At 31.5% G+C, this 25,425-nt stretch overlaps 4 protein-coding genes and 1 long non-coding RNA gene across 7 annotated transcripts in view; 1 reads left to right on the top strand and 4 right to left on the bottom strand.

Moving 5' to 3' along the window:
* The window catches only part of LOC100867445 (uncharacterized), a 95,771-nt gene that overhangs the window by 8,189 nt on the left and 62,157 nt on the right, over positions 1-25,425 (top strand). Inside the window, exon 1 of one of the 2 annotated variants that reach the window (XM_031917157.2) lies at positions 17,778-17,970. The exons of the other annotated variant lie outside the window; for it this stretch is intronic. The gene's annotated coding sequence lies outside the window, so the exon portion shown is untranslated. Of the gene's footprint in view, positions 1-17,777; positions 17,971-25,425 lie in introns of those variants that run through there. 2 annotated transcript variants of the gene reach the window in all.
* Positions 3,238-4,367, bottom strand: LOC105735745 (uncharacterized). The gene has a single exon (XM_012487807.3). It carries the CDS (start codon positions 4,365-4,367, stop codon positions 3,507-3,509), a length of 861 nt encoding a protein of 286 aa, XP_012343261.3. The 3' UTR covers positions 3,238-3,506.
* Xport-A (exit protein of rhodopsin and TRP A) lies at positions 3,238-8,528 on the bottom strand. Its single transcript, XM_003694632.4, has 2 exons — positions 8,430-8,528; positions 3,238-5,084 (listed from the first exon to the last, which is right to left on the bottom strand). Exons 1-2 carry the CDS (start codon positions 8,455-8,457, stop codon positions 4,783-4,785), a joined length of 330 nt encoding a protein of 109 aa, XP_003694680.2. The 5' UTR covers positions 8,458-8,528; the 3' UTR covers positions 3,238-4,782.
* On the bottom strand, positions 11,063-12,284 carry LOC100867323 (uncharacterized). The gene is made up of 3 exons (XM_031917162.2): positions 12,047-12,284; positions 11,579-11,735; positions 11,063-11,401 (listed from the first exon to the last, which is right to left on the bottom strand). Exons 1-3 carry the CDS (start codon positions 12,176-12,178, stop codon positions 11,247-11,249), a joined length of 444 nt encoding a protein of 147 aa, XP_031773022.1. The 5' UTR covers positions 12,179-12,284; the 3' UTR covers positions 11,063-11,246.
* LOC147658269 (uncharacterized) overlaps positions 14,850-25,425 on the bottom strand; it is a 109,129-nt gene continuing 98,553 nt past the window's right edge. For both annotated transcript variants that reach the window (XR_015290868.1, XR_015290866.1), the window contains one exon: positions 14,850-15,712. This is a non-coding gene — a long non-coding RNA (uncharacterized LOC147658269). The remainder of the gene's footprint in view (positions 15,713-25,425) is intronic.

Raw genomic sequence — 25,425 nt, 5'->3', positions numbered from 1 at the left:
CCAAATGGAACGTTCCATCTTTATTCCTGACAAATTCATTTCCCGTTTCTATTACAAATGCAAATGAATTCTCGCGTGTAATTACACTCGACAACAAGCTAACCCCTGCACATCCCAAAATACAACAACATCGATCATAATTTCCACGAGCATTAATAATTTAATTTCTTTTAAAAATCGAAACAAATCATCGAATCTCACGAAAGGCTTTCCAATTAAAACGATTTGGCAACGATTTATAAACGATTGTTATCCAATTGATCCTTCAAACGCTAGCTTTTTAAAAATAAAAACTTGGCGAGACGACCTTCGCGCGGGTGAGGCCTTTTTCCTCGTAGAATACGTAATGAACGTGTTTCCTTTTAATGCGTTCACGTCTAGCGCGCCTATCCGCGCTCTAATTTGCATTAACCGTTGCCTCGGATGCCCGTTAGTAAATCATTAATTTCAATGTCGACTGTGAAACGATTTCCCAATGGAAAATAGAACGTCGCGTTCAACCATGCGAATTTCACGTTAGGCTCGTTAATTCGTGGAAAATGAATGAATAAACCGATATAATTATTTTCGATAATAGGCTCTGGTAAACATTGTAAAAATCCTCTTTAATCATCTTTTATGCGTGTTGTGCGTGATGAACTATTATTTTGGATTCAGAGCATCGTGTAATTACATGGGATCCATGAGAATGTATCGTGATACATTTGAGTATTTAAGTGTCAATAAATTTGACTGCTGAACATAGTATTCAATCGTTAGAAGATATCTTAATCTTTCTGTTTTAATTTTATATCGTAGCAATTAATCGATTAATGGTTAAAATTGATTTAAAAGGTAAATTAATTGGCGAGCGATGCACGTGTACGCAATTTGTATCCGACTTTAATTAATTGTAATTTTAAAGTCGATCCACAACAACGATGTAACGCAACATTGAAACAATTCCATTATGAGTTTGCATACGTTTTCTAATCGTAGAGGTTTATGTTAATCGCGCACGAGACTGGGATAAAATTAAAACGCGTAATTAAGTTCGATTGATTTTTTTTTTTATTCTTTCAATAAAATCTATCCTTATATCGCATCGTTAAATTTTTATAAATCCACGAATATAATTGTATAATTTAAAAATTCTTCGCAAAATTTAAACTCTAAAAATATTTCCTTATTGCTACGCTACACTGAGTCACGCTAATACCTCTAACAAAATGTTAACCATTAACAAATATCAATCGTTTACGATGCTTCATATAACTTCGTCATAAAATGCAAGGACAACGATTTTATACTACGTGTACTAAGTATAACGGAATAATACTTTGAATCATAGCAGTCACGTCGTACATAAAATTATTATTTCACGAACAAGAGGAATAGCGCTATCACTTAGGCTCGTGTGTATATATATACTCATAACATTAAATCGGTCAACAATAATCTTAATGCACGGAAGCGCGATAGCTTATCGAGCGAAAAAATTGCGACGAGGCGAGTGAACGAACAATGATACAAAAATACGGGAATTTTCATCACGCTCCCTCTGCCGCGATTCAGTTTCCCTTGCGGTCCACAAGCTCGCGCACTGGATACCTCGTAAATCGCAAATTTCTCTGCACTTTCACGGCAGCTTAGTCTCCGCTATACGAGGCCTCCGCTTTTCGGGGTCAAAGGCCACACCATCGTGGCCTTGATTCCTCGGCCCATCTTAGTCACGAATGTTTGATGTTTTGTGGTGGAAAGTAAACTGTATATTGTTAATAGCAGCTTCGGTCATTATATCGGAGTCTGCTTGGATATCTGAAAGAGAGATTAACTGGTTCGTGATAATTGATACGTTCGTTCGTGGTAATTAGATAGAAAGCTATGAGGTTGTTCCTCGGTTTATTCGATTTCATATTCTTTTATATGTTAATTTCAGTATTTTTGATCGATCTTTGTTCTAGGATAGGTTAAAACATTATTTCTGTTTTCTTCTTCGCGATAATATTATTTCGGTATTTTTGTATGTTTAATTTATACTTGATATAGGGAAAAAATTGGACCAGATATTTTTTTAATAGATTAATATCATTCTAATTTAAATTTGAATTTAAAAATATATTTCAAAGTACAAATGTTTCACCATGGAATTCACCATGAAACTTTTAGTTAGATTCGAATTTATTTGCGATGTACTTCATCCCATCACTTTTATCGTTTTTTACAGCATTAGAGCACAGGAACCATCACACATTATCAGCTTTTTATGGTTACTCTCTGTTTAACCCTTCTCGTTATGGAAGGCGATTAAGTTATTAAGAAGGCAATACATTCCTTCCTTGCCGTATATAAACGATACGCTTTTTCTACCATGGTTTAATCGGTTAATCCGATTATAGTCTCCTTTACATTTCTCCATCTTTTGCAAGCCTTTTTTTCGTACCTTTGAAGTTTTGTCTTCGAGCACCGGAAACTTGGGGCTAGTTAACATTGACCTAGATCATCGTTTCTTTTCTTTCATAATGAATTGCACACATGATTAATAGTCAAAACGGTGTCGTTAATCGCAATGGAGTTTCGAAAAAGGAAACTTCTTTCACGCGGCACAGCTCGAGAAGTTTCATCGAAAGAGGAATCGCATTGTACACTTGAAGTGACGAGGCACATTTTGCAATCTCCTGCCGAGATTTCTTCGACCGAGCAAGAAGTCAATATAGCTTTGATGTATTATGTCTACATTCTTATTTATAAAGCGATTCTTCTCTCTCTCTTTTTTTTTTTTTTTTAAATCGCGCAAAAATGGGCGACCGTGAAATTATTGTTCATCGATGATGTTTATTTTCAACAATTTCTTTTGTTGCGAATAATGCATAGTCATAACTCGAGAAATTATACGATATAGTTTAATCTAAGATATTTTTTAATAAAACTTCTCAATTTTTAAATAGGAATATATTTTCGAAGTATTCGTTCGAAATTTTGTAGGAAATATTAATACGAAGTTCTATTAATTCTACTTTTGCTTGCAAAACTGTTTTTTTTTTTCTTTTAACTTAATATCTAAAATATTTAACATTATTCAACTTTCTGATATCAATCACTTTCTCGTAGTGAAATTCTAAATTCGATAAATATGCTAAAATAATGATAATCCAGTTAAATTTTAAAATCTTTTAACAGGAAGATATGAACAATTATATTTCATCTTAAGGAACTATATTTTAAGGAATCCAGATATTAATGCATGGATCAAACAACTTCAAATTTGTACTAATATATTTAAAATGTATTCATGACCTTTTCCATGAAAATCGATGCTGATACATTTATTATCAATGAGTCATTCTAATATACTTATATACTGCGATACTTGCGAAGTGTTTCAATATTTTTTCCAACAATTCAACACTTCTACACCAGAAATATCTAATATTAACTAATTTTCCTCTACTTGTTTCACATAAACGAAATACGTTACATTTTATTAAATTTACTAAATTTTCTAAATTTAAATTATCGTTAAATTTTCAAGGCCACTTAAACGTTTCATCGCAAGAAGTCTCGTCCTCCAAGCTCAGAGGACAATATTCATCCGCACTGACCCTTTCCAAATTCCCTATATCAGCTCTCGGTTTATACGGCAACTGAGAGACTAAAATACCCTCCAACGGCTCTTTTTCATCCGCATCCTCCTCGAATTCCCAGAAATCGTCGTTAGATACATGATTTCTGATAACCGATTTAAAATCCTTCTCCGTCAACGTAATCGTTTTCACGTTTCGCTTCTTGGACGATTTTTTCTCGCGTGAAATGTCCCTAGAAACGGTTGCTCTTTTGTTGCATTGAACTCCTTTCATCGAGTTCTTAGACACCTGGGAGACTGATCGATGACGATCGTCGTTCTCGTGACGTTCGAGGTCACGGTCATTGTGATTAATAGGCTGCCGAGAATCCTGTTCGTTCTTGGACGGCTTACTACTTTCCAGCCCCGATTCCACGATCGTTTCTAGGAATGCATTTTTATCGATAGATCCCCCTGTGTCGGCCTCGTTTTCACTGGTGCCACCTGTCACTCGTTGCCCCTCGTCCGATCGAATTGTGTCATTTCCTGCACCTTCGACCGTCAACGTTTCGTTGAGTTCGAGAATCTCTCGCTGCGGCGCCACTGATGGGTCGGGGCGTGGCGTGGTCGAAGCGGGATCGATCTTATCGGCCGAGCCACTCCGCACATCGGATCTCATTCGCGGATTCTTTCGATACTCTTCTTCCAAGTAGCTTCGAAACTGATCCTTGAAGTAGCCGTCGATCATTTTCCACACGCTGGTGCTGTACCAGGTGAGTATACCGATGAGAAAGACGCCACGAAAGATCAATCCCAGCATGATCATTTATTGAGTGTTGTTTTCTTTCTTTTGAATTTTATTGCTTGATCGATTGATTGAAATTGATAATAATGCGTGTATAATTTGGCGATTATGATATATTTTGCTTGTTGAAAGATAAATATTCATAAAGAAATTATTTTAAAAAGTTATGACCTCGAATATCGATACATGTCGATAGTTGATACATGTATTAAAATATTTCCGTATCGTTACCATCTTTGATTCATGTTACGTGTTACGTCGATACGATCGTAAGTCTAGAGTTTATGTTCTCAGGAAATAAAGGATAATTTGCACGTAGTCGTCAAATATCGAATTTTTAATGGAAATGCGATGGAAATATCAGTTGCATCGTTGTCAATTTCTCATTGGTATACCGAAGTTTTCAAGAAACATTTTTGTCTTTCAAAACTGTCATTTACGTTTCATAGTAATAATCTTTGATAATACTGATAATTTCCTGTATTTTCGGTATTCCCATCGTGACGAAGATCATGATAGAATTAGCAATGACAAAGAGTCGCATCGTCTCGAAACCATCGCTAGATCTCAGCCATTCGCTGAAACCTTCGTTATACTCATCTAATGAATCATTTTTGTCATCATTCTTCTTATCATTATTTTTCTTCTCTGAATCTTTCGTTTCGTTTTGTCGACCCTTTCCACCCTTGTTTTCATTGTTGCCGTTTTTTTTCTTCATTGCTTCTATGCGGATATCATCTGGAAATTATTAAATTTTGAATGAGCGATGGAATTAGCTCGAAAAGTGGAGGAAATTGGAAATTTTGTTTTTATCCCATTGTGTGAGTTATTCTTGTCAATTCAAGTTTCACGCGAAATATTGTATCTAAGACTAATTTTAGACATCGCTTTTCTGGAGCCACAGCTTTCCATGTGCCTATAGTAAGCGTGCCTAAAATACATTGTAGAGTCGAAGGGTTCACGGTAAAAATGGAACTTCGAATATTTTTAATTCATATTCTTGGATATATTTAATTTTCATTATTCAACTAACATCAATATTACGTAACGACTATATTAAATATTGTATTACTTTCTACTAATTGTATTATTAATAAAAATTTTCCTTTCTCAATTCGCGTAAAAAATAATAATCATCGAATATTTATCATATCTTCAAAATTAAAAAAATTAAAAAAAGAAATATAATTAAAGTATTTATTGAAAAAAAGAATTTCTTAAACTAAATTTCAAATGAAATACAATATCGAACCATATATAAAATATAAAAATAATTAAAACGAAACGATAACGAAATTTCATTCCACATATTGAATTTAAAAAAAAAACTACAAATGGACAAAAGAAGAAATAAACAAGCTTCCATTATTCATCTTTGTTCTTCAAGCGTGGGTGCAGCTAATTTATTTTCCGTCCTCGCCTACGCACTTTCAACTTTCGACAAAATTAAAAAAGAAAATAAAGAAGAGAACCAAGTTCCAGCGAGACGAAAGGTAGAGTTTTACAAAAATATCGGCTATATAATACCGATTTTTACCGATTGAACAAATTTTTCGAGTGGCGAAAAAGAAGTGTCGAGAGAAAAAGAGAGAATAGTGGGCGTAGAAATGGATGCTCGTCCTCTTCAAAAGCATCACCCGCGTTTCAGATCAGTATTTTCCAAATGAATCACGCGCGTACGTAATGCATACGTACATCATACGATCACGATCGTGTACTCGTGTTGTCTTCCCTACGTGCTGGAACGCGTGAAATATGCCGCCTCTGCGCGCTAATGCACGTGAATCGGCTTTCGACATTTCGAAGACAAGAGTTAAGGGGGTGGGCGTTACTCGAATCTGGTTCATTTAGCTCGCATCGATTACCCTGAAACTGTCATGCGGATGCATCAACGAGATACCATAATTTCGAAACGATCGTGCTCCATTAGATTGAGGATTGGAAAGGTGATGGACCAAAAGAATCAAGCTTTTTTTTAAAGATCCATTATATTAATTATTTATTAGAATACGTGTAACGCTGATGGAGAGAAGAACGTTGGAAAAATTTAATTTGATGTAAATAATTAGATGTGGATAATTGCGAGCAGATGAGAAAGGTTAAGAAAAAATGAAGAATGAATTTTTAACGGTATGAATTTTTGAAAGGAGTGTGAATATAATTTGAAGAATATCGAGAAATGTGAACTTAAGACATAAGAAAATTTGAGATGTGGATTTAAGGGTATTGGAGGTGACTTCAAATTTTTTCTTCGCCCGAGTTTGAATCTGTTCAAAAGATTTTCTGTTCTTTCTACTTCTATCTGAAAAAGAAGGAAGAAAGAAGATTGATAAAGGTGGAATATTAAAAAAGGTTAAAGTAGAGAATGTGGATTGAAGATATCAGAGGTGATTCAAATTTATCTTCGTTCAAGTTCCGGATCTGTTTAAGAATTTTTCTATTTCTGTATAAGAAAGATTGATAAATGGTTCGAAACTAGTCGATTAAGAGATTAATAACAGTTTCTGAAAATAACTATTGTAAATGTTGGAAATTTTCTGGAAAAATTCAACAAGTGAATAATTTCTATTTGAAAACACACCGTAAAATTAGCGCTGGATGAAGTACTATTTCGCGCTATTTACATTTAGCTCGTGACACATCCTCGTGGTGATTACTTGCTATTGAAACAAAAACTAAAAACGAAATCAATGAAAGAAAAAGTTACGTACGAACGATGGTTTCTATGGTTTCTTTATATTTCTCTAAATTTCAGATTATTTAATAAATCATAATGTTATCTAAATTTTTCATTCCTTCTTTAAACGTCATACAATTATTATTAACCTCATTGTTAATCGAGCAATGATACTTATTCTTTCAAAATAAGAGATTGAAGAATGAATTTATTGATGATATTGCTGATATTAGAAATAAAATTATTTTATGAATCTAGGAAAATCATAAAATTAATATCGTTTTCACAAATTTGTTCGATCCAAGATGTTAGCACAATTACTATTGGTTAAAATTCCAATCCTTTATCTTGGCCTTGTTTCTTCTCGAAAACTTGAATCTCTCTATCGAGCCTCTAATTACCGAAGTTTAGTCTTCCATTATTTCTCTTCAAACTTGCATAATGTATGACAAAAGTTGGACTGCCTTTGGCAAAAATAGTTAATTAAGGAACAATTATAAGAATTTTCTTCAGTGTCTTCTTCTTTTTCCCTTAACAATCCTTAACGTTACACAATTAATAGAGAAATAGAATAGAATGATTGCCAAAAATTTCCAATCTACATTCGACTTTAATATCATTTACTCCCTCTTTTTAATCAAATTTAATTTTATTACGAAATCCATAAAGAAAACATCCAGCCAGTTCAATCCCTAAAATTGCATCTTAAACTAGATCAGCATATTGTAATTGTCTCATGAATAAATATAAGCTTGTTTTCGTATAAGCAGGATGGCAAAGTGCACGCCGATAAATTTTTCTTCCCAGACTTAAAACTGGTTCGTCCTTTCTCTGCTCGGTTTAAACACGATTTAAACTTAAACGTCCAAAAGTTAGCGTTGTTGCATAAACGTACAATCTAGCCTAAAAACTTATATACTCGAAAGATCTAATCCAAGATTATTAACGATATTTTTTATATCATGTTATCGTCTTTTATATCGTCTTTCAAATTTTTCATCCCCCAACAAAAGCAAACTGGTTACCGAAAAAAAAATCCTTTCAACGATCCAAACGCCAAATTCATCATTCGTCATAAATCACAAAATTTATCGTGCGATAAATAAAAATAAAAAGATCGTAATTACAAAGATTCGTCGTCAAAGAAAATCCTCTCAACGATATTCAAACACGAATCGTTTGCCCAAAATTTACCGCACGATAGAAGTAAAAAGATAACGATTCGTGATCAACCGTATCTCCAACACGATATTTCACGATTAGTCGATCATTATTCATCCTCTTCCCCTTTTTTTCTCCTTTATCTCTGCTCCTTTTCCACTCGACGTACAATTTAGACGCTGTGTGCTTTATGAAACCGATGTCATTTTATGAAACCGAAATTATTCGGACGCGCAAGAACTCACCGCGACAAATCGGTCTTCCATCGATCATCGAACCAAGATCAATCAATCAGTTTTGCACCAAAATTCGAAACTTTTCCACGGATCTTCTCTATTGGATGTTCTCGTGTCGTGGCGCACGAAACGATCGTCACCGACTACTGGTTGCCGGTTTTCCTACTCTGTATCGTGGGTGAATCGATAAGGCTTCTTCACTAAGCTCATTACAAGACTCTTCGCGTTTAAGGGTTCTTCGATGCTCGCGCGTATCATGCGTGGAAAGGTTCGATGTTTCTCGATTGCGGAAAATTTTTTTTAGAGGAGATGAAGGAGAATCGGCGAGTGGATGTGAATAAAATGTCCCCGATCTTTTTCGTTTTCGAAGAGGATCTGTTGTGCGAAGGAGGAGAACGTAAGTAGAAGAGTGATTGTTTTACAGCATTTATTCCTTTTGTTGTTCTTCACTAAGAGAAATAAAATTTAAAAATTTAAATAAAAAATTTTATTGTAAATAATTTACGAGTTATTTGAAATGGAATCAAATTTGAAAAATTTGGAAATTTGGAAGAAAGATTGAATCTTTGCATCTTTTTGGGTGACAATGATAATTTTGATCGTTAGATATTTTATTTCTTTTTTTAATTCCTACAATGAATTATATTCAAGACAGCAGAGTTTGTTTTATCCTCAACGTGCAATAATGATCAATTTGGTACACGATGATCGATTCATGCATTCAAATAGTACGCTATTTTCCATTTATATTCGTGTCGGTTAAAACATGGAAAACTTCATCAATCATACAAGCTTTATATAATATTTCCTACTACAGAGAAATACGAAAAAAATAATAATGTAATATTCTATCATTCGGCACTACATTGTCGTGGCAATAACTATTGTTACAAAATTTGCCTACGTAAATTTTAACTTGTCGATTATCGATTCTGTGTATTTGTATATTTGAAATTTTTTTCAAATATAATATGAAGTTATTCGTATATTTTTTTTTTGTAATTAATACATTTTTTTATTATATTCATAATTTTTTAAAATTTTTTATTGAAAATGTGTGACGTTCTATTTATTTTAAAATTTACTTAAAGGATACGGAACTTCTTAAGAACGATTCGAAGCTGTAGTACTTCGATATTCAATAACGCTTCGTTAATCTACTATGTATGTCAAATAATTTAGAAGCCAGTCAGGTGAATATCCATTTTTTTTTTTATTATCTAAGTTCATCGACTCTAAAATTATTAATGATAAACGTAGAATATACAAAAATGTATTATGTATTTCGTCAGCATTTCATTAAGTATTATATAATTATTGGACGAGAAAAAGAGAAATCCTGAAGGAACAGTCTTCATTAAGTTACCTCAAGGGATTGCTCTTTCTTGATTGAAATTGAATTCAGAATATATATAGGTATTTCGATCTTGGATAAATCTAAGATGCATTTGTATTATACAAATTTCTTTAAATATTTTTCTATTTTATAAAAAATATTTATAAACTCTTTATTCTTTCTCTAAAATTACATTTTCATCTATATCATAATATTGGATACACATATATTATATAAATGAAATCATAAATATTAAAACAAAGATGTTTATTTACCTTATCTAATTTTTCTAAATATAAATAATTACATTCGTTGAATATAAATATGTTTTTCACGGTGGGAAAGAAACCTTGTGAAAAGGACATTACGAACACACAGTTACGTGACGAATATTTTAAATCGTGGTCTACTTTTGTTACGTTGTCTCCGCTCTATCTATCCGTGGCCGTATTTTTTCAACAGAGAGGAAAAGTCTCGGTTAACGGATGAAAAGCTTCCCTTACGGTCAAGAAATACAGTTTATTGGTAATTCTATTGAGAAATTTCCAGGTCGATCGTAACTAATGTACCTCGAACGAAAGAATCTCTCCGGAAGAGTCCTCTTGTGCCTCCGCCATATCCTTTCGTTCTATTTATTTTATATCTAAGGATCACGAGCCAAGGAACGTTTCATGAAGTAAGGAGAAATGATCGCATGACACCCACCGATAATACGCGAAGATCAATGAAAAAAAAAAAAAATAAATTTATTGTTCGAATCTACTGCTTTGTTTATATTCATGTGGTGAATCAAAGCTACCGATGTTGATGCACATGATTCAAGAATTTGATAATTTTATCATTGAATAACGATATAAATCTTTTATATATGTTTAAAAAAATACACTATTTATATATTTAATATTATTATTGCATTATTTTGTTGATTTTGTTGATCATTATAAATTAATTTCTATAATTATGTATATATTATGAGCAGAGGATGTGACTGAGTTATCTTTGGTTATATAATAGTGATTAACAGAATTGAATAATTAAAAAAAAGAATTGGAATGTTAGATTAACAAAGATATATACATAATTCAATAAATAAATATGAATTGGATATTTGAAAGTGATAAAATAACATATAAACAATAAAGTGATAGAAAAACATAAGAGATTAAATATAAAAGATTTTTTTATTTAATATCATAAAAAAATTTTCTATCATATTTATTATATATCTAGTTAGCAAATAATAATTTATTTTCAAAGGAAATTAATGTTAATGATTAATACGATGGAAAATTATTTTATCTAGAAATAAAGAGTAACAAATTCAATTTTTTATTTAAATATTTTATAATGCTACAAAAATTGAATTTAACATATTCATGATTATTTACATATAAAATATATATTTTAAAATTTATCATCTGCAAAAATATAGAAAATTTAGCTTATTTTTTAAAACTGGTATGATTTAATTTAAAATCGTTAAAATTCGTTTAATGAGCAGCAATGATCAAACTCAGGATAGCTTTGCTATTTCCTTGAAGACGAATGTTAATGAGACCTTCGCTTCCTCCTAAAGTATTTGGTTTGTCGCAGACAACTGCTTGGCTGCCAGAATAGTTTACAGCACTGACATAGTGAAGGATTCCTGTAAAAAGATATTTGAGTAAAATTAAGTTATTGTTTAAGTTACTTTGAAAAGTGTTACTTTTGAACTCAATTATCGAGCTTAGAATCCCATCTTTTTTCTCGAGTTAATATTTTCTCAAGATATGCAATATATGATACGAAGAATTGGAAATACAACAGAAATAAGAATTCTTACCGTTCGTGACACTCAATTTCAACTCCAAGAAACCTACTCTAGAATCAGGATTGTTCACTTCGATTTCTCGGTAAAAAACTTGTTCGTCTGACCGGTGTGAACCGATAGTGAGGTCACCAATGAATCCACTTGCGCGTTCTCCAAGTAAAGGATTGAACTATACATATATAAGAAAAATTAGTTTTCGAATGAAAATTAATATAGATATTCTTGAATCAAGCTAAACACAGCATTATTTTATTACTTAAGTACGAGAATAAAAATATTCAAAATTTTTCAAATACAAAGGCTAACTTTACCTGAAAATAAAATTTTAAACTTATAAGATATTATAAATATCCTAAACAATATGACATCTCATCTGATTTATAATCTTCCAATCAAAAAAAAAAAAAAAAAAAAGATAATAATCGTTTAATCTTCGAAAGCGAAAAATAGATTGGGGTGATAGTTAGTCGGTGAACTTACCGATTTAGTCTGTTGCACGGCATCTTTGCTGGTGAATTCCAAGTGGTATTTGCTTCTCTGAGAGATATCGATAGAGGAGGCCTGAATCAGTGGCAGGGCCACGACGAGGACAACGGCAATTGTGCGGAACATCTTGGGTTACGATTTCACTGTGGCTGTGATTGTGACTGTGCTATCGAGGAGGTGTACGTCTCTTTTATAGAACGGGCCGAGAGTCCGTCAAGGTGAACGTGACTTATCTGAACGGTTCTTTTGTGATTTCTCCATTGGCTCCTATCATGCTTTCCCTCGTAGAATACAAATAAGGGAAATGTTCCCGGGTAAAATGTTATTATATGTATATGTTATACGTCTTATCACAGCGAATTACTCTTATTAATTATGAATTTTTGCTTTTTTTCTTTTTTTTCTTTTTTTCTTTTTTCTTTTTTATTGATTTGTAGTGTCAGATTTTTTGAAGTGAGTTTTTTTATTTTTGTCAATTTTCATAATAAATTTATTTTTATGCCAATATATTTTTAAAATATTATTTTTTGATCAAAAAGTTTTGTTATTAGATTTTAGCTTTATAGTTGCAAGTTTATTTAAGAATTTTTTTCAAATTGGAGAAATATTTATTTTGATTTTCATTTTTTTTTTTTTTATTGATTACTTTATTGATCCTAGAAAATTATACTGTAGATAGATTTTTTGTATCATTTATTCTGATTCGAATACTTCATTAATGTTAACTGTTTTCATTAATTTTTCGAAGTAAATTACTAGATTTTATCTTTTATATTTCTATTTATATCGTTTAATATTTTAATAAGATTGAATTAAGATTGAATATGATTGAATTAACTTCATTAAAATTTATCAAGCATTATATAAACTATAAATTGAAATTATATATTTTAAAAATAAAATTCAAATTATTATTGTTATATATGATGTACCAATATCAATTGAAAAAAAGGGGAGATTTATGATATTTATAGAAAATCATTTCTATTAATATTATTTTAATTTACAATTAATATTATTTGCGTGAAAATTAAATAAAATGAATATAATACTATATAATAAAATAAAACTTTAATCAAAATGTTGTTTTTTATTTTATCAAAATTATGATTTTCACGTTTTTTTCTTAATGAATTTTTAAACGTTGTTCATAGGTTTATTTATAATATCAATAAGGATAGAATAAAATTTCGTTAAGGAAAAAATAACGATAAGATTGCTCGAGAAAGCGAAAGTGAGATAAGAGAATTAAATAAATATTAAATTATTTTTCAATATATATTTTTTATTAAATCTTTTATTAAACCAATGCGTATGAAATTTTTTTTTCAAAATTTGAATTTGATACACGTTAATATTTATTTAATACTTATTTAAATATAAAAAAATTATATAACATTTGTTTTTTTGAATAATGCACTTTACGGATAACATTTAGATATATGCAATAATAAAATTACTCATTAAAAAAAATTCTATACATATAATTAAAGAATATAAGAGAATTAAGGAATTAAAGAATATAATTATATAATAAAAACATTTCTATCTATTATCATCCTTTCACGGAAATTCGCTGATAAAAATTCGATATCATCAATCTTGATTAATTCAAATTAATTCAATTGATTTTTTTGGTAATATCTGATATTGTATTCACGAAAACACGGCTGTTGATATTTCTATTCGATATATTTATTATTCCATTTTCATTATCGTATTATAAGACGTTTCTCGATCGTTCTACCATGGTAGAAATCGTTAGAAGAGCTACCCTTGCCCCGAGGGTAATCAGAAAACTCTGCAAATCTCTGCAGAAAATGTCCAATCTTCAGTTTCCAACATCTAAGGCTCTTTCTTTTTTCTTTTCCTCCTTTTTTTTTTCTCCCTCATATGCATGAAACCCAAAGTCCCTTAAGGAAGGGATATACTATATCGGGGACATTTTTGCCTTTGTGTTGCGATTCAGCTGCTGTCTGCCAACTTTCTTAGCTGTTCGGACAACTAGGCTGACTGCTTCTGTTGGAAGTCTTAACCTATATTCCAAGTTCTACCCCTTTTCCGGTAGCCACCCCGAGTTTCACGAGGAAGTTCTTAATAACGCGATTACGGCACCCTTTCCAGACCAGGCGTCCTCAACTTGGCCGTTTCTTCCACTAATTTGATCGTTCGTCCCTTATATCCGCTATCTATTTGCTACGTTTGCCATTCGAATCTCCGAGTTCTTTTAAATGCATCGATATTCTTGCGATTTCATGTTTTTTATTTTTTATAATCTTTTTTTTTTCTTTTTTTTTTCTTTGTTGTAAAATTGAATTTTTTTTTCCCCATTTACATGGATAAGTTCAGAAAGATAATTAACTCTTGTTTTGATGTTAAAATTTTGAAATGTTTAAAATTGCGATATTTCATAAAAAATTTTTTATTTCAATCAATTTCTAGTAGTTTGAAAATTATATAATAAAAATAGCAAACAATCTTTAAATCGGAGTTAAAACTGTTCTAATAGAAAGATAAATTATTAGGAATCTTTATCTTAAAACCTGTCTAGTAGATATGACGATTGTTTCTAAAAATGTTATATTATAAATATTATTTTATTGAGTGTTAAATTTAAAAAATTAAATCCAAAGATATGAAATGTTTCTAAAGATATAAAGTTCTATCTTTTCTATTTCGATATTTTGTCTTGAAGTGTTAATATCTGTGTGTTATTCGAAATCAGTCTCTTGCAAAATTTTTTTATTTTGTCAGCCATTTGTACGTTCTTATAATCATGGAAAATGAAATATTCAACTTTGTTTTCAAATTTGTTTATTTTATTAACTTTTGTAGCTTTAAATTATGGAATTATTATTTAAAAGATATTTTTGTATCTTGTTTAGTTCAATATTTCATTATTTCATTTATTATTTGATGTTTTAAATATATTATTGCTTAATAAAAAGAAATTAGATAATATAAAAATTAAATTTTTTTTTCCATCTATATCTTATCTTTTACATCTTTATAATTTTAATCTATTTGTACTTGTTTGTAATCTATGAAAGATTAGGATCTTTGAAAATTTCGAAATTTTTACAATATTTTATTATCACTACGAATTTCCAAGAAATTATAGAAAATATCGTAAAAAAAATATCATAAATAAAAACAATAAAAATGTTTTTAATGTTACCTATCTTCTCATTTTATCATTCAATTTTTTTAAGTATTAAATACTTTTATCAGTTAACTCAGATTGTTTTCTAATTTTTAAAGCAAATATTTTTTAACAAACAGTATGAGTGTGTTTTTCCTCGAACTTTATCGAATAATTTCAGCAAACAATATAAAGTGAAATTTTTAATTTGTGGTTCGAATGAAAAGTCAGGAAAAAAATTACCCGGTCTCATTTATTCAGCGAGATGTACTCAAAGTCCAGTTGTCCGAGAAGTTGAGATGAGAAAAGAACCGGCTGCGAAGAACAAATTATTCTCATTTTGTAGTCGTAATAAGAAACAGCTTGGCCATTTACAACCAGATCCTATTTCCAGCATTTCTTCGAATTTGCATTTTCCACGGTTTTCGTTTACCAAGGAAGACAGCGTGAATCATTCTTTTCTTCGAAGTTAAATTGTCAGGATTCTTCTTTTTGTAGCATCGCATCGTGTTCTGTATCTGGAATGATACTTAAATTAAATTTCCAATAAAATTTACGCAAATTTGTGGGCATTCTTCCGATTTTTATAAAGTTTTTTTTTTTTTAAGTAAGATAAGAGTTTAAATTTAGAAATTTAAATTCTTGCATCGTTATGCACAGTTTGTTAACAGTTTGTTGTTTTTTATGTTCGAGAAAAATTCTTTTTCATTTCGCTCGATAAATTTGTTTGCATGCGTCAGTTTAATTCAATTATTTGATTTCGTATTTAGAGTGTGTAAAGGAATCGTTCGTAAAGATGAATAAAGATGAAGTAAGTTAATAAATTCATTCATCAACTTTCATTCATCCTTTTCTTTCTTCTTTGAATATGATAATCTTGTAAATCGTGTACTTCTTTATTGTCATTCCTATATATTAGGTAAATTCATTTAATTGTTGAAAATTTAATAATTTAAAAAAGATTACTTTCCACTGACATATTATTCGAATGCAACTTATCATTCAAACCTTCATCGTCCAAAACTCTGTGTTTTCAAAATTATTTAAATCATCTCGTATCTTATATCTTCCCAAACTACACCTTATTACACAAAATCAATTCTCCACCAACTTCTTCCTCCAAAAAATTCTCCATATGTTCCAAAAATTATTCTCTTCCTCATTACCATTCAATACAAGCGCAACCCTTTGTCATCCAAAGAAACATTTCTTCCGTTCGCCAAGGAATCTCTGGAGCAATTAAGCTCGAGACAATGTTCGCGCCTGGTTGCAACGCGTTTCCTTCTGTTTCCTCGTCGACAATGCCGCGTGTTTCGCCACGTACAACGAACGAACCACCCCATTCCTCTTTTATACGATTCGCGTTTGCATCGTTACTTGTCGGCCTGGTAATGAGGTGCTATTCGAAACGGTATCCACCACCCTATTCGACTTGTTCTCGATAGGAGCGCGCGCAAACCACACGATTTCATCCCCGAATAACATCAACTTGGTGACGACGATACTTTTCACTTGAAACGCTTAACCCAGATTTAACGAGGAATTAAAGGAGAATCCTGAGCTGTCCACGAGTAAATCCACGAATGAGACGAAAGTACACAGCGGAAATAATATCCTCGATTCCCGTGGACCTCGTGAAATCTAATTAACGAGGAAGTTGGCGGTTGTGGATGAATCGCCGATTCCCTTGCCTTTCCTTGCCAATTATTCCTCGACACGCTTCTTCTGTTTCTTGTATATTTGGGCAGAGGTCTAAGGGGTTGTTTAAGAAGAAACGTCGGTAATTATATTCTCGAGGAAAGTTCAGTGTTTTGGATGTATAATGTTTCTGAAGAGTTTGGAACGAGCGATGGTCCTTTCTTTTTTCTTTTTTTTTTAATCGTAATTTTAAAGTTTAATTTTAGAATTTTCTTATCCTTTGAAAAATTTTATCGAGAATAAGATGGAAAATAGGAATGAAAGAGAAATTTTGAACCGACGAGTTAATGTTTAATTCTTCGGTTTCGTTTTGCAAACAAGAGTCACGTTGAAAGAATGAGAAAGTGAGTTATTAAAATAATTCAATGCTCCATATGTTCTAAAATTATTATCCTTACATTGGAAACGAATTTTTAAAACCTCGAATTTCTCATATAACAAAAAATAAATAGCCTGAAAGTAGTTCAAAGCAACTATAATATATTTCTATTTAAAATAAATTTCTCCGATATCCAAATTTACAATCTAATCTGTCGAAGTTCAAAGTTCACCGTTCATATTCCGTGTACAGTAAACAAAATTTCACAACCAATATCTTCGTTCGTGATCTCCAAAGTTTCAATTCCCTCCTCCACCCCTCGGCCGGATCACGATCGAATCCAGCCCACGTGGCTTGATCATCACGCAACACGCCGCGCTCTGTCCATAGGGTCCACGGGGGTGGTTAAGCAATGCGCGAAATGCTAAGGGATGATCGCTAATAGGCGGGGGCGCAACAGTTGCGTGGGTGGATGCGCGTTTGATGGAAGAGGAGTAGGGAGGCGGAAGAGGGATGAAGCACACGTAGAAGGGGGTTGGTTCCCGGTAACCGGTTGACGTGCAGTCAGTGTTCATCTGGTATCCACGCGGTGAGCAACGATGGAATTTCGCGGTGGAAACTTCGGTCTCGCGCCAGTTTAAACGGTGTGTTTCGCTCGATGATTAATGGCCATTTCATCCTTTTGAGAAAATATATATAACACGATTTTGTGTACGTCTTTGTGAGAATAATATCGATATCGAGAAAAATTGATGCAAGGTATTGAATGAATGAGGGGGGATAAATGGGGAGGGGGGGATGTGGAAAGCGCGAAATTTTCGTATGGAAATTTCACTTTCTCTTTTTTCTTTTTTCCTACATAATTATTTGAACATATTAATCCAACGTGTGATATTTAATGATAGTTAGTTTCGATGGTTTCGATTCATTCCTTTATTTACGATGATTGGAATGTTATCTGGGTATTTTAATTTTTGTTTTTGTAAGTAAGAGAAACTAGTACGAGTATAAAATTAATTCGTGACTCAGAAATATAAATATAATATTCTTGGTGATAAATTTAATCTTAGATTACATCTTTATAATCTTTTTTTTTTCTTTGCAAAATGTCTAGAAAATATTGTTTTACTTCGATTTCTCTTATCGAGTTATAGAAATCTTTATTTTGAATTTCTTTAAAAATATTTATGTTATCTTTTACGCGCACGTGTTTTGAAAAAGCCGGCATGAATTTATATATATATATATATATATATAATATAGATAAGGGATTGAAACAAATCTTTCAAATCTCCGATGCATTTAATTAAAATCATTTAATTTTGCATAAAAAAAAAATAAATTGAACATCAATTATCTAATGTTCATAATTCCGATTGGAATATTATTAGAATAAATCGCACATTCAAATTGAATTTACATTTTGAAATAGCTGAAATTCAAAATCAAAATCATTAATGCATGTTTAAAAAATGCAATGAAATTGCAATGAATTCATAGTCATCAGATAATGTACAAACATAATCACTCGAATTAAAATTAATAAATCAAGAGTAATGTAATTCTCGTTGACGTGTTGACCTAAAAGAATAATTTCTTGATTGAAATTTGTGAATTGCACGCGATACGCGTAATATCATTACGTCTTTGCGATAAAGGTGCGAGGCCTATCTTGTAGATAGAGGGTGAACGGTACATCTCTTTCAATAGTTTTCATCGATCCCTCGGTTATGAAATAACGACCTAATTTGTAAGTATGTGGGTAGCGTGCCGGTTTTCCTTCGATCACACCACCACCGTGTAATCTTCAAAGGGTTTCTTTCACACGCGTTGTTACGAATCCGAAAGTTCAAAGTTTATCGTCATATTTTACTACGATCCCGATTCCTTCCCATTTGAAATTTAACATCAAATATTCGTGAGGAAACGAAGCTGTAATTAGAGCGAAGCATAATTATATGCAAATTGCTTGGCTTCATTTTTTAAGGTAAAAAGTAATGCTTTGATATCTTCATTTTTATTTTAAATATTCCAATTATTATTTTCATGGAAGAAATTTTTTGGACGATTATTTTTAAGAAATAATTTGGATAACTTGGAGCATACAGAGATGTCAATCAAGCGAGTATACATTTTTTTCAGAATTTTTCGAAATCTTGAAATATTGGGAAAATTTTAAATTTCATCTCCGAAAGAAATATTAAAGAGAGAGTCACATCATGATATATATATATATATTTTTTTTTTTACTGTTGATACGTTTTTTCAAGTTGCACCATGTTTTTGATTAAATACGAAGCTACGGTCGTTGAATATATCGTTTAAAAAAAGTATTATAACTCAATATAAATCAAAGGTGAAACAATGGATCAAACAAACGCGATATATATTCGATTCTGTATAAAAAATTGTGATGCAAGTTCGATTTAATCGCTCGTTAATTAAAACTGAAAATTCTATTTTAGTGAGAAACAATTCCTTTGCCTTTATTTCTTGCTCGTTTGTTTCGTATTAATAGTTGCGAAATAATACGTTTGAAGAGAAAAAAATATTTTATACAATGTTTTCATCGATTAAACTCTTTTTGAGATGCAATAATGATCGTTTCGGATTAACTGACAACGTTTTCATCTATCTTCGAGAATGAATCTTGTTAGGTTTGAAAATAAAAATGAAACGAACGTGGTCTTAATGTGGAGGAGAAAGAAAGAAGGAAAAGGGCAAGCAAGAAACGTTCAAGTAGCGAAAAGAGACGTATCATCCTGTTTAAAAACCATAATTCTCTTCAGAATACTCGGGGAGCACAAACGGGGAGAGAAAATTCTAAGGATATTCGTCTTTAATCTCTTACGGAGAGATAGATGAAAGGATTACGCAAGTTTTAAGTGCCTAGAGAAAATTTAGAGATGGCCGCTCCAGATTATAACTTCTACTTCTGCCCGGATATAATTTCTTGCGAATATTTATTCCACAAATATCACCTCGTTCTCAATTCTTTTCGTTTCGACTTCAAATTAATTAATTGCAACCACCAATTTTTTTTATCACTTCAAAGATCAAAATCAAATTCTTGAGGAATAAATTCTTGAATTGACCGTTCCTCTGTGTAAAGACAACAAGATCAATCTCAAAAACTTGATTAAAACTTGATTATCTCGTTCGATCTCTCAACCGAAACCGCGGATATTTCAGGATATTTCATTATCATCGTTTTGGAGTTCGCTGCCGATTCGAGGGAATGTCGATGGCTCGCTTCGTGCGCTTTTCATCTTATGGGCGAGTTTATATATAAGCCGTGCTAATTAACAGGGACAAAGGACGTGGGCGTTTCGCGCCATTTTATCAAACGATAAAAGCGGGTAAACGCGGCCGGTATTCATTCGCGCGTACGGGGTGATTAATAATTCGAAAAATCAATTGGCAGGATGAAACGCGATTGTTGCCATTTTCACGAGCGTCAAAACGCGCATCGATAATACTTGTTTGAGCAGTCGTCGTTTTAGCGGAGGTGGATCGTTCGCCCAATTGTTTTGCGACAAAGGTTTACCGAGTTAAATCGTACGTGATATATTTGGTTTCGTGGATTTAATCATGCATCATCTAATCATCTTTTTTCGTACACTCGTCTTATATTGAAATTGATATGTTACAAAAGAATTTAACTTGATAATTCTGGTTGAGTTCGTGCATTATATAGAGTCTCGTATTTTGAATTGAAGGAAGGATAATAGAGCATTTAACGTGATTAAACATTTAGAGAATAATATTTCCTTAATTTTTTTTTTTTTTTTTGATATAGTTTTATTGTGAAGAAAGAATTGATTTAATTCCATAATTCTGAACTTTTAATAAAAGTTTGTATGGATATAATGATTTATACGATAATACTTAAATATAACACTTGTATTATTTTAAAGTTATATTTAAAAGAAGAGATTTTTTGTTTAATTTATTTTTACGTAATAATAGAAAAACTCGATAAAATACCATTATCATATTATTGTTCATTTTTTTTTTATTATTTCAACGAGTGCTTGCACTCGGCTTAATTTCTGTTCGTGTAACAGAACGTTAAAAAATCCTTTTTTTTTTTTTTTGTTTTTTTTAAATAAAATATATCTAACGCAAGGATTGATACATTTGATCGAAAATCAGTTTTTCAACAAAGAACAAACTCATATTTTATTCCATACATGTCTGGATAAAAGTTACTCGATAAAAACAAGTGCCTTAATTAATATGTACGCTTTTATTTTGAAAACCATTTTGATAGCCAACTCTGTGATCTCCAATATTCATTGTAACAAAACACGGATGAAACTCTGTTTTCTCTTTATCCTTCTTTCGTACAAATTGGTAACTAGACTTTTTTATATATAAAAAAATCTTCAAAATATATCCAATTTAGGTTTCACTTCTTCAAATTGATACGATATGATAAAAATTTAAATTAAACGTCGACAATCAATAATGAAAATCTTCATCCATTTTATTCGAAAATATAACATCATTATCATCATCACCATCATCATCATCATCATCAACGTCCATTACTATCACAGCGCCTCGGGATGCCTTTATGGAGTTATCCTCTCAACACGATCGATCTCTGGATATCTCATTAAAAATAGAGGATCCAACCACGTCGAATGGTTCATCAAAGAAAATTATTCCAAATATTCCCCCTCCTCATGCCGATTGTTCGATGGTCCCTGTAGGCGATATAAATGTTCTCTTCTTTTCAAACCGGGATATGCATTCGGCGATATCCTCGATCGGCGGATTTATTTCTACGCGGAATAATGCCTGAGGCCTGTCAGGATCTCATCTGTCTTCATTTATGAATACGCAACCGTCGATAACCGCCCTCTCTTTCCGCAACGATGGAATCATTTCGTGGCTGAAACGTGGCGAAAGAGCCTCCTCCGTGTAATGGAACCGGTAAAAAATTAAATTATTCTGCGAAAAATTAATGGTCTGGTCCACTTTGTACCATCCCTTTCGCGTGATGTTGCATCAATTATATAAGAGTTTCGTCCTCTTTGTTTCGAATAATTACTTCTTGTTCCTCGCATCGGTTCTTCGTTGATGCGTTTTCTTCATTCTTCGTTTCTTCATTTGTGGCCCATTTTTTTAAAAAGTTGGACAATGTCTTGAATCGATATCGATGAATCGAGATCGTGTGTGTATCTATTCTTATCGAATGATTCAAGTAAATGAATCAATTACGTATATTTCTCATAGAAATAAGAAGGAAGATAAAATTGATAAGTAATTCTTAAGTAATTCTATTGTAAAATCATAGGATAAGTGAAGAATTTTGTATCAAATTTTTAAAATCGGTATGTTTAGGATTTTTTGAATTTAAATTGATTTGAATATCTATAAATTTTTTTTAATCAATGCAAATAAATTTTAAACACGATAGAATATTATGATTTTTTTAATCTGTATGGATATAACATAACGAACGTTTCATTGATCTAAAATATATTTAAACACGAAGAGAAAAAGAGAGTTAAAGGAATAAAATCGTGTTTATATTTATAGAGAAAAACCACGAAAGGAAAAGATGCGCAAATAAATTCTCCTTGAAAATTCAATATTTCTTCTTTTCCTGATATATCTCTTCTAAATTCTTCATCTCATATTTTTAATATTTTCGTCTGTTACAACTTCCAACGTAGAAAACACCGTTCACTGCAAATTTATTCGACACTTTTCACAATCTTTTTTCACAGTGTTGAAGAACGAGAACGAACTAACAGAAGTTTGGTAACAAAAAGCGGTTCGCGGTTCTGAAAATCTTTTCCCAGTTCCAGTGTTTCCTTCGTCGCGAGATTGACGCTTTCGAGGAAGCTTTACGACAGTAATTGCATTCACCGGGACATTGAAACTCGCTTTCCTCCTCTTCCACTTTTCCTCTGTGTCGTTAGTCACCAGAAAGGGTTGCATTCCCGGAAATAATTGCGTGCGGGTAGTTGCTCGATTTTATTCCTCTCAGATCCATTTTACTTTTTCTTTTCTTTTCTTTTTTTTTTTTTTATACTTTTTCCCGCCTTTTCCCCCTTCTTTTTCGTTTCATTTTTTTTTTTTTTTTTTTTTTTTGTTTCATTGACTTTCTCTACACTTTCGTTTTATTCGAAATCCTTCTCGAAGGAAAGGCGTGTTGATGCTTTAGCATTGTTGTTTCTTTCTTTCTTTTTTAACGAACAACGAAAGTGTTGAAACACGGCTCGAACGAGTTTCATCGCACGATTTTAACTTCGAGAAAAATTTGATCTTTTTAACCTGTGATAAGAAAATGGCAATCAAGAAAATGACGCGAAAAATTGTTCGATAAATAATTGTTTCGAATACATTTATTGTGCATTCATCGTTTTAGAAAGTTTTTTTCTTAGAAAGGCGTAAGAAATATTTTGGTAATATTATTGTTTTTTATATCTTCTATTTTTTTTTTTTTGAAATATTTAAATTTCTTTTTTTAATGTAATTTCATTTGTATCTAAAAGGGAAAAAGCATTAGTGATAAAATGAATCACGTTTAATCGCATGATATTTCCAGAACGCATAGACAAGTTTCAATACGAAATTTCACATCTATTAACATTTCAAAATTACATTTCCCACGCAATCGACGTCAGACTTGAAGACGGATGAATCGAATACAAATATTGCTCGCGTTAATTAATATTTTCAATTTCGAATTCGCGAATATACGCGGTGATCCGTTTCGTGGTCAAAGTATATAGAGAGGCGAAAGGTTAAAAAATGAAAACGTAAGATCGGCGATAAAGGGTGCGTTTAAATCGGGTTTTCCGAGCCGACGATGAAAATTCAATTAAACGATGCGCGTTTGTTTTTCGTTCGACGCGATATTCTTCACCGCGAAATTGGAAAAACGCATTGAGACGAAACGAAGGGAAAATGACTTGTCATCTGTGTTATGACGGTGTAATTATCAATCTGTTATTAGCATGTTCTAATTTACTTTTGTTTTTTCTTTTTTTTAATAATAAACACGTGTTCTTTTTTTTTTAAGGATTTTATAATTAAACATCGTGGAAGAAGATGAATGCTTCAATTTTTTTATTTTTATTTAGCATATGAAGACAATGAAAAATAATATCGGTAAATGGCAAGCGCGTTAATTTGATATATTTCCAAATATATTCGAATATTAATGTCATGATGGATGTCAGTTGGTCATATTATTCAATTTTAATTAGAGTAATAACCGAGAGAGTTATATATTTGCATTAGTATAATTAAATCAAAATTTAATGGAAATACAGAATATTATTCAATCAAAAATTAGAAATAGAAAGTATTACTAGTTAATATGGAATGATGATTAAAAAATTGTGGGAATAGTTGTAGGAAATAGGAATTTAATACAATTTAAATTTATTAATTCAAAAGAAATTCCAACAGTAATAACTTCAATAATATAATATAAACTCGGTTTAATTTTTCAATTTTTCTCTGCCTCTTGTAATCAACAATAATTCACGAAATTTAATTAAAAACGTATTAAAAAAGGTATTAGGAAAAGAATTCTTCCAAACTTATCACCTATCGTCGTATTATCCCCTCTTAGTCGAAATTGAATGATTGCGCTCGACGATAAAAAAAAAAATAAACTATTATTTGTACTTGGTTTGGAGAGAATAAAGAACAAAGAAAGAGGTTATTTTACTTTCGAATAGATTTCCTCTAACTTTTCAACTTGTTATCTGCCTTCTGCCTGGAGGAAAAGGCAGTCGGATCAAGATTTTAAATTAACCTCTTTGTGCAACATTATTCTCTAAAAATTTGGATTGAAATTTATGCTAACTGTGGCATTTCTCTTTCATCCCTAAATTATCCTTTATCTGTTAATCTCTTCTGATCCTCCAGTCCTTATTTTTCTACTGAATTTGAAGCAATGAAAATAAATATTTGAATTTTCTCGAGAGATTTATTTTGTACAGGAATTTTCGATTCAAGAAGGGAATCGCACATCAAATATTGAAGTTCAAAGTCTATTCTCGTACTTATCGATCCTGTAACGTGTTTCTTCGATTTTCAAAAATCGATGTCGATCGATGTGTACATGTGATACATTTCTTTCCAATTCTCCAGGAATTCAACTTCTTTTTTTCTCTCTCTCTTCTTGTCTCTCTCGGTGAGGTGTCTCGTACGAGAATAGAGACTATGGCAGAGAAGAGATAC

The sequence above is a fragment of the Apis florea genome, unplaced genomic scaffold, assembly GCF_048593485.1.
Source record: "Apis florea isolate Af1SG1 unplaced genomic scaffold, ASM4859348v1 contig_2293_pilon, whole genome shotgun sequence".
NCBI classification, from domain to species: Eukaryota; Metazoa; Arthropoda; class Insecta; order Hymenoptera; family Apidae; genus Apis; species Apis florea.
Note: the sequence above shows the minus strand (reverse complement) of the source record. Positions and strands in the feature narration are given on the sequence as shown.

Excerpts from the sequence above, each read along its gene's own strand:
- LOC100867323 (XM_031917162.2), bottom strand. The coding sequence starts at position 12,178 with ATGTTCCGCACAATTGCCGTTGTCCTCGTCGTGGCCCTGCCACTGATT. Across the intron at positions 11,736-12,046 it reads CCGTGCAACAGACTAAATCG|TTCAATCCTTTACTTGGAGA; the intron begins GTAAGTTCACCG and ends ATATATGTATAG. Across the intron at positions 11,402-11,578 it reads GAAATTGAGTGTCACGAACG|GAATCCTTCACTATGTCAGT; the intron begins GTAAGAATTCTT and ends ATCTTTTTACAG.
- LOC105735745 (XM_012487807.3), bottom strand. The coding sequence starts at position 4,367 with ATGATCATGCTGGGATTGATCTTTCGTGGCGTCTTTCTCATCGGTATA.
- Xport-A (XM_003694632.4), bottom strand. The coding sequence starts at position 8,457 with ATGATCGATGGAAGACCGATTTGTCGCG. Across the intron at positions 5,085-8,429 it reads TGGAAGACCGATTTGTCGCG|ATGATATCCGCATAGAAGCA; the intron begins GTGAGTTCTTGC and ends AATAATTTCCAG.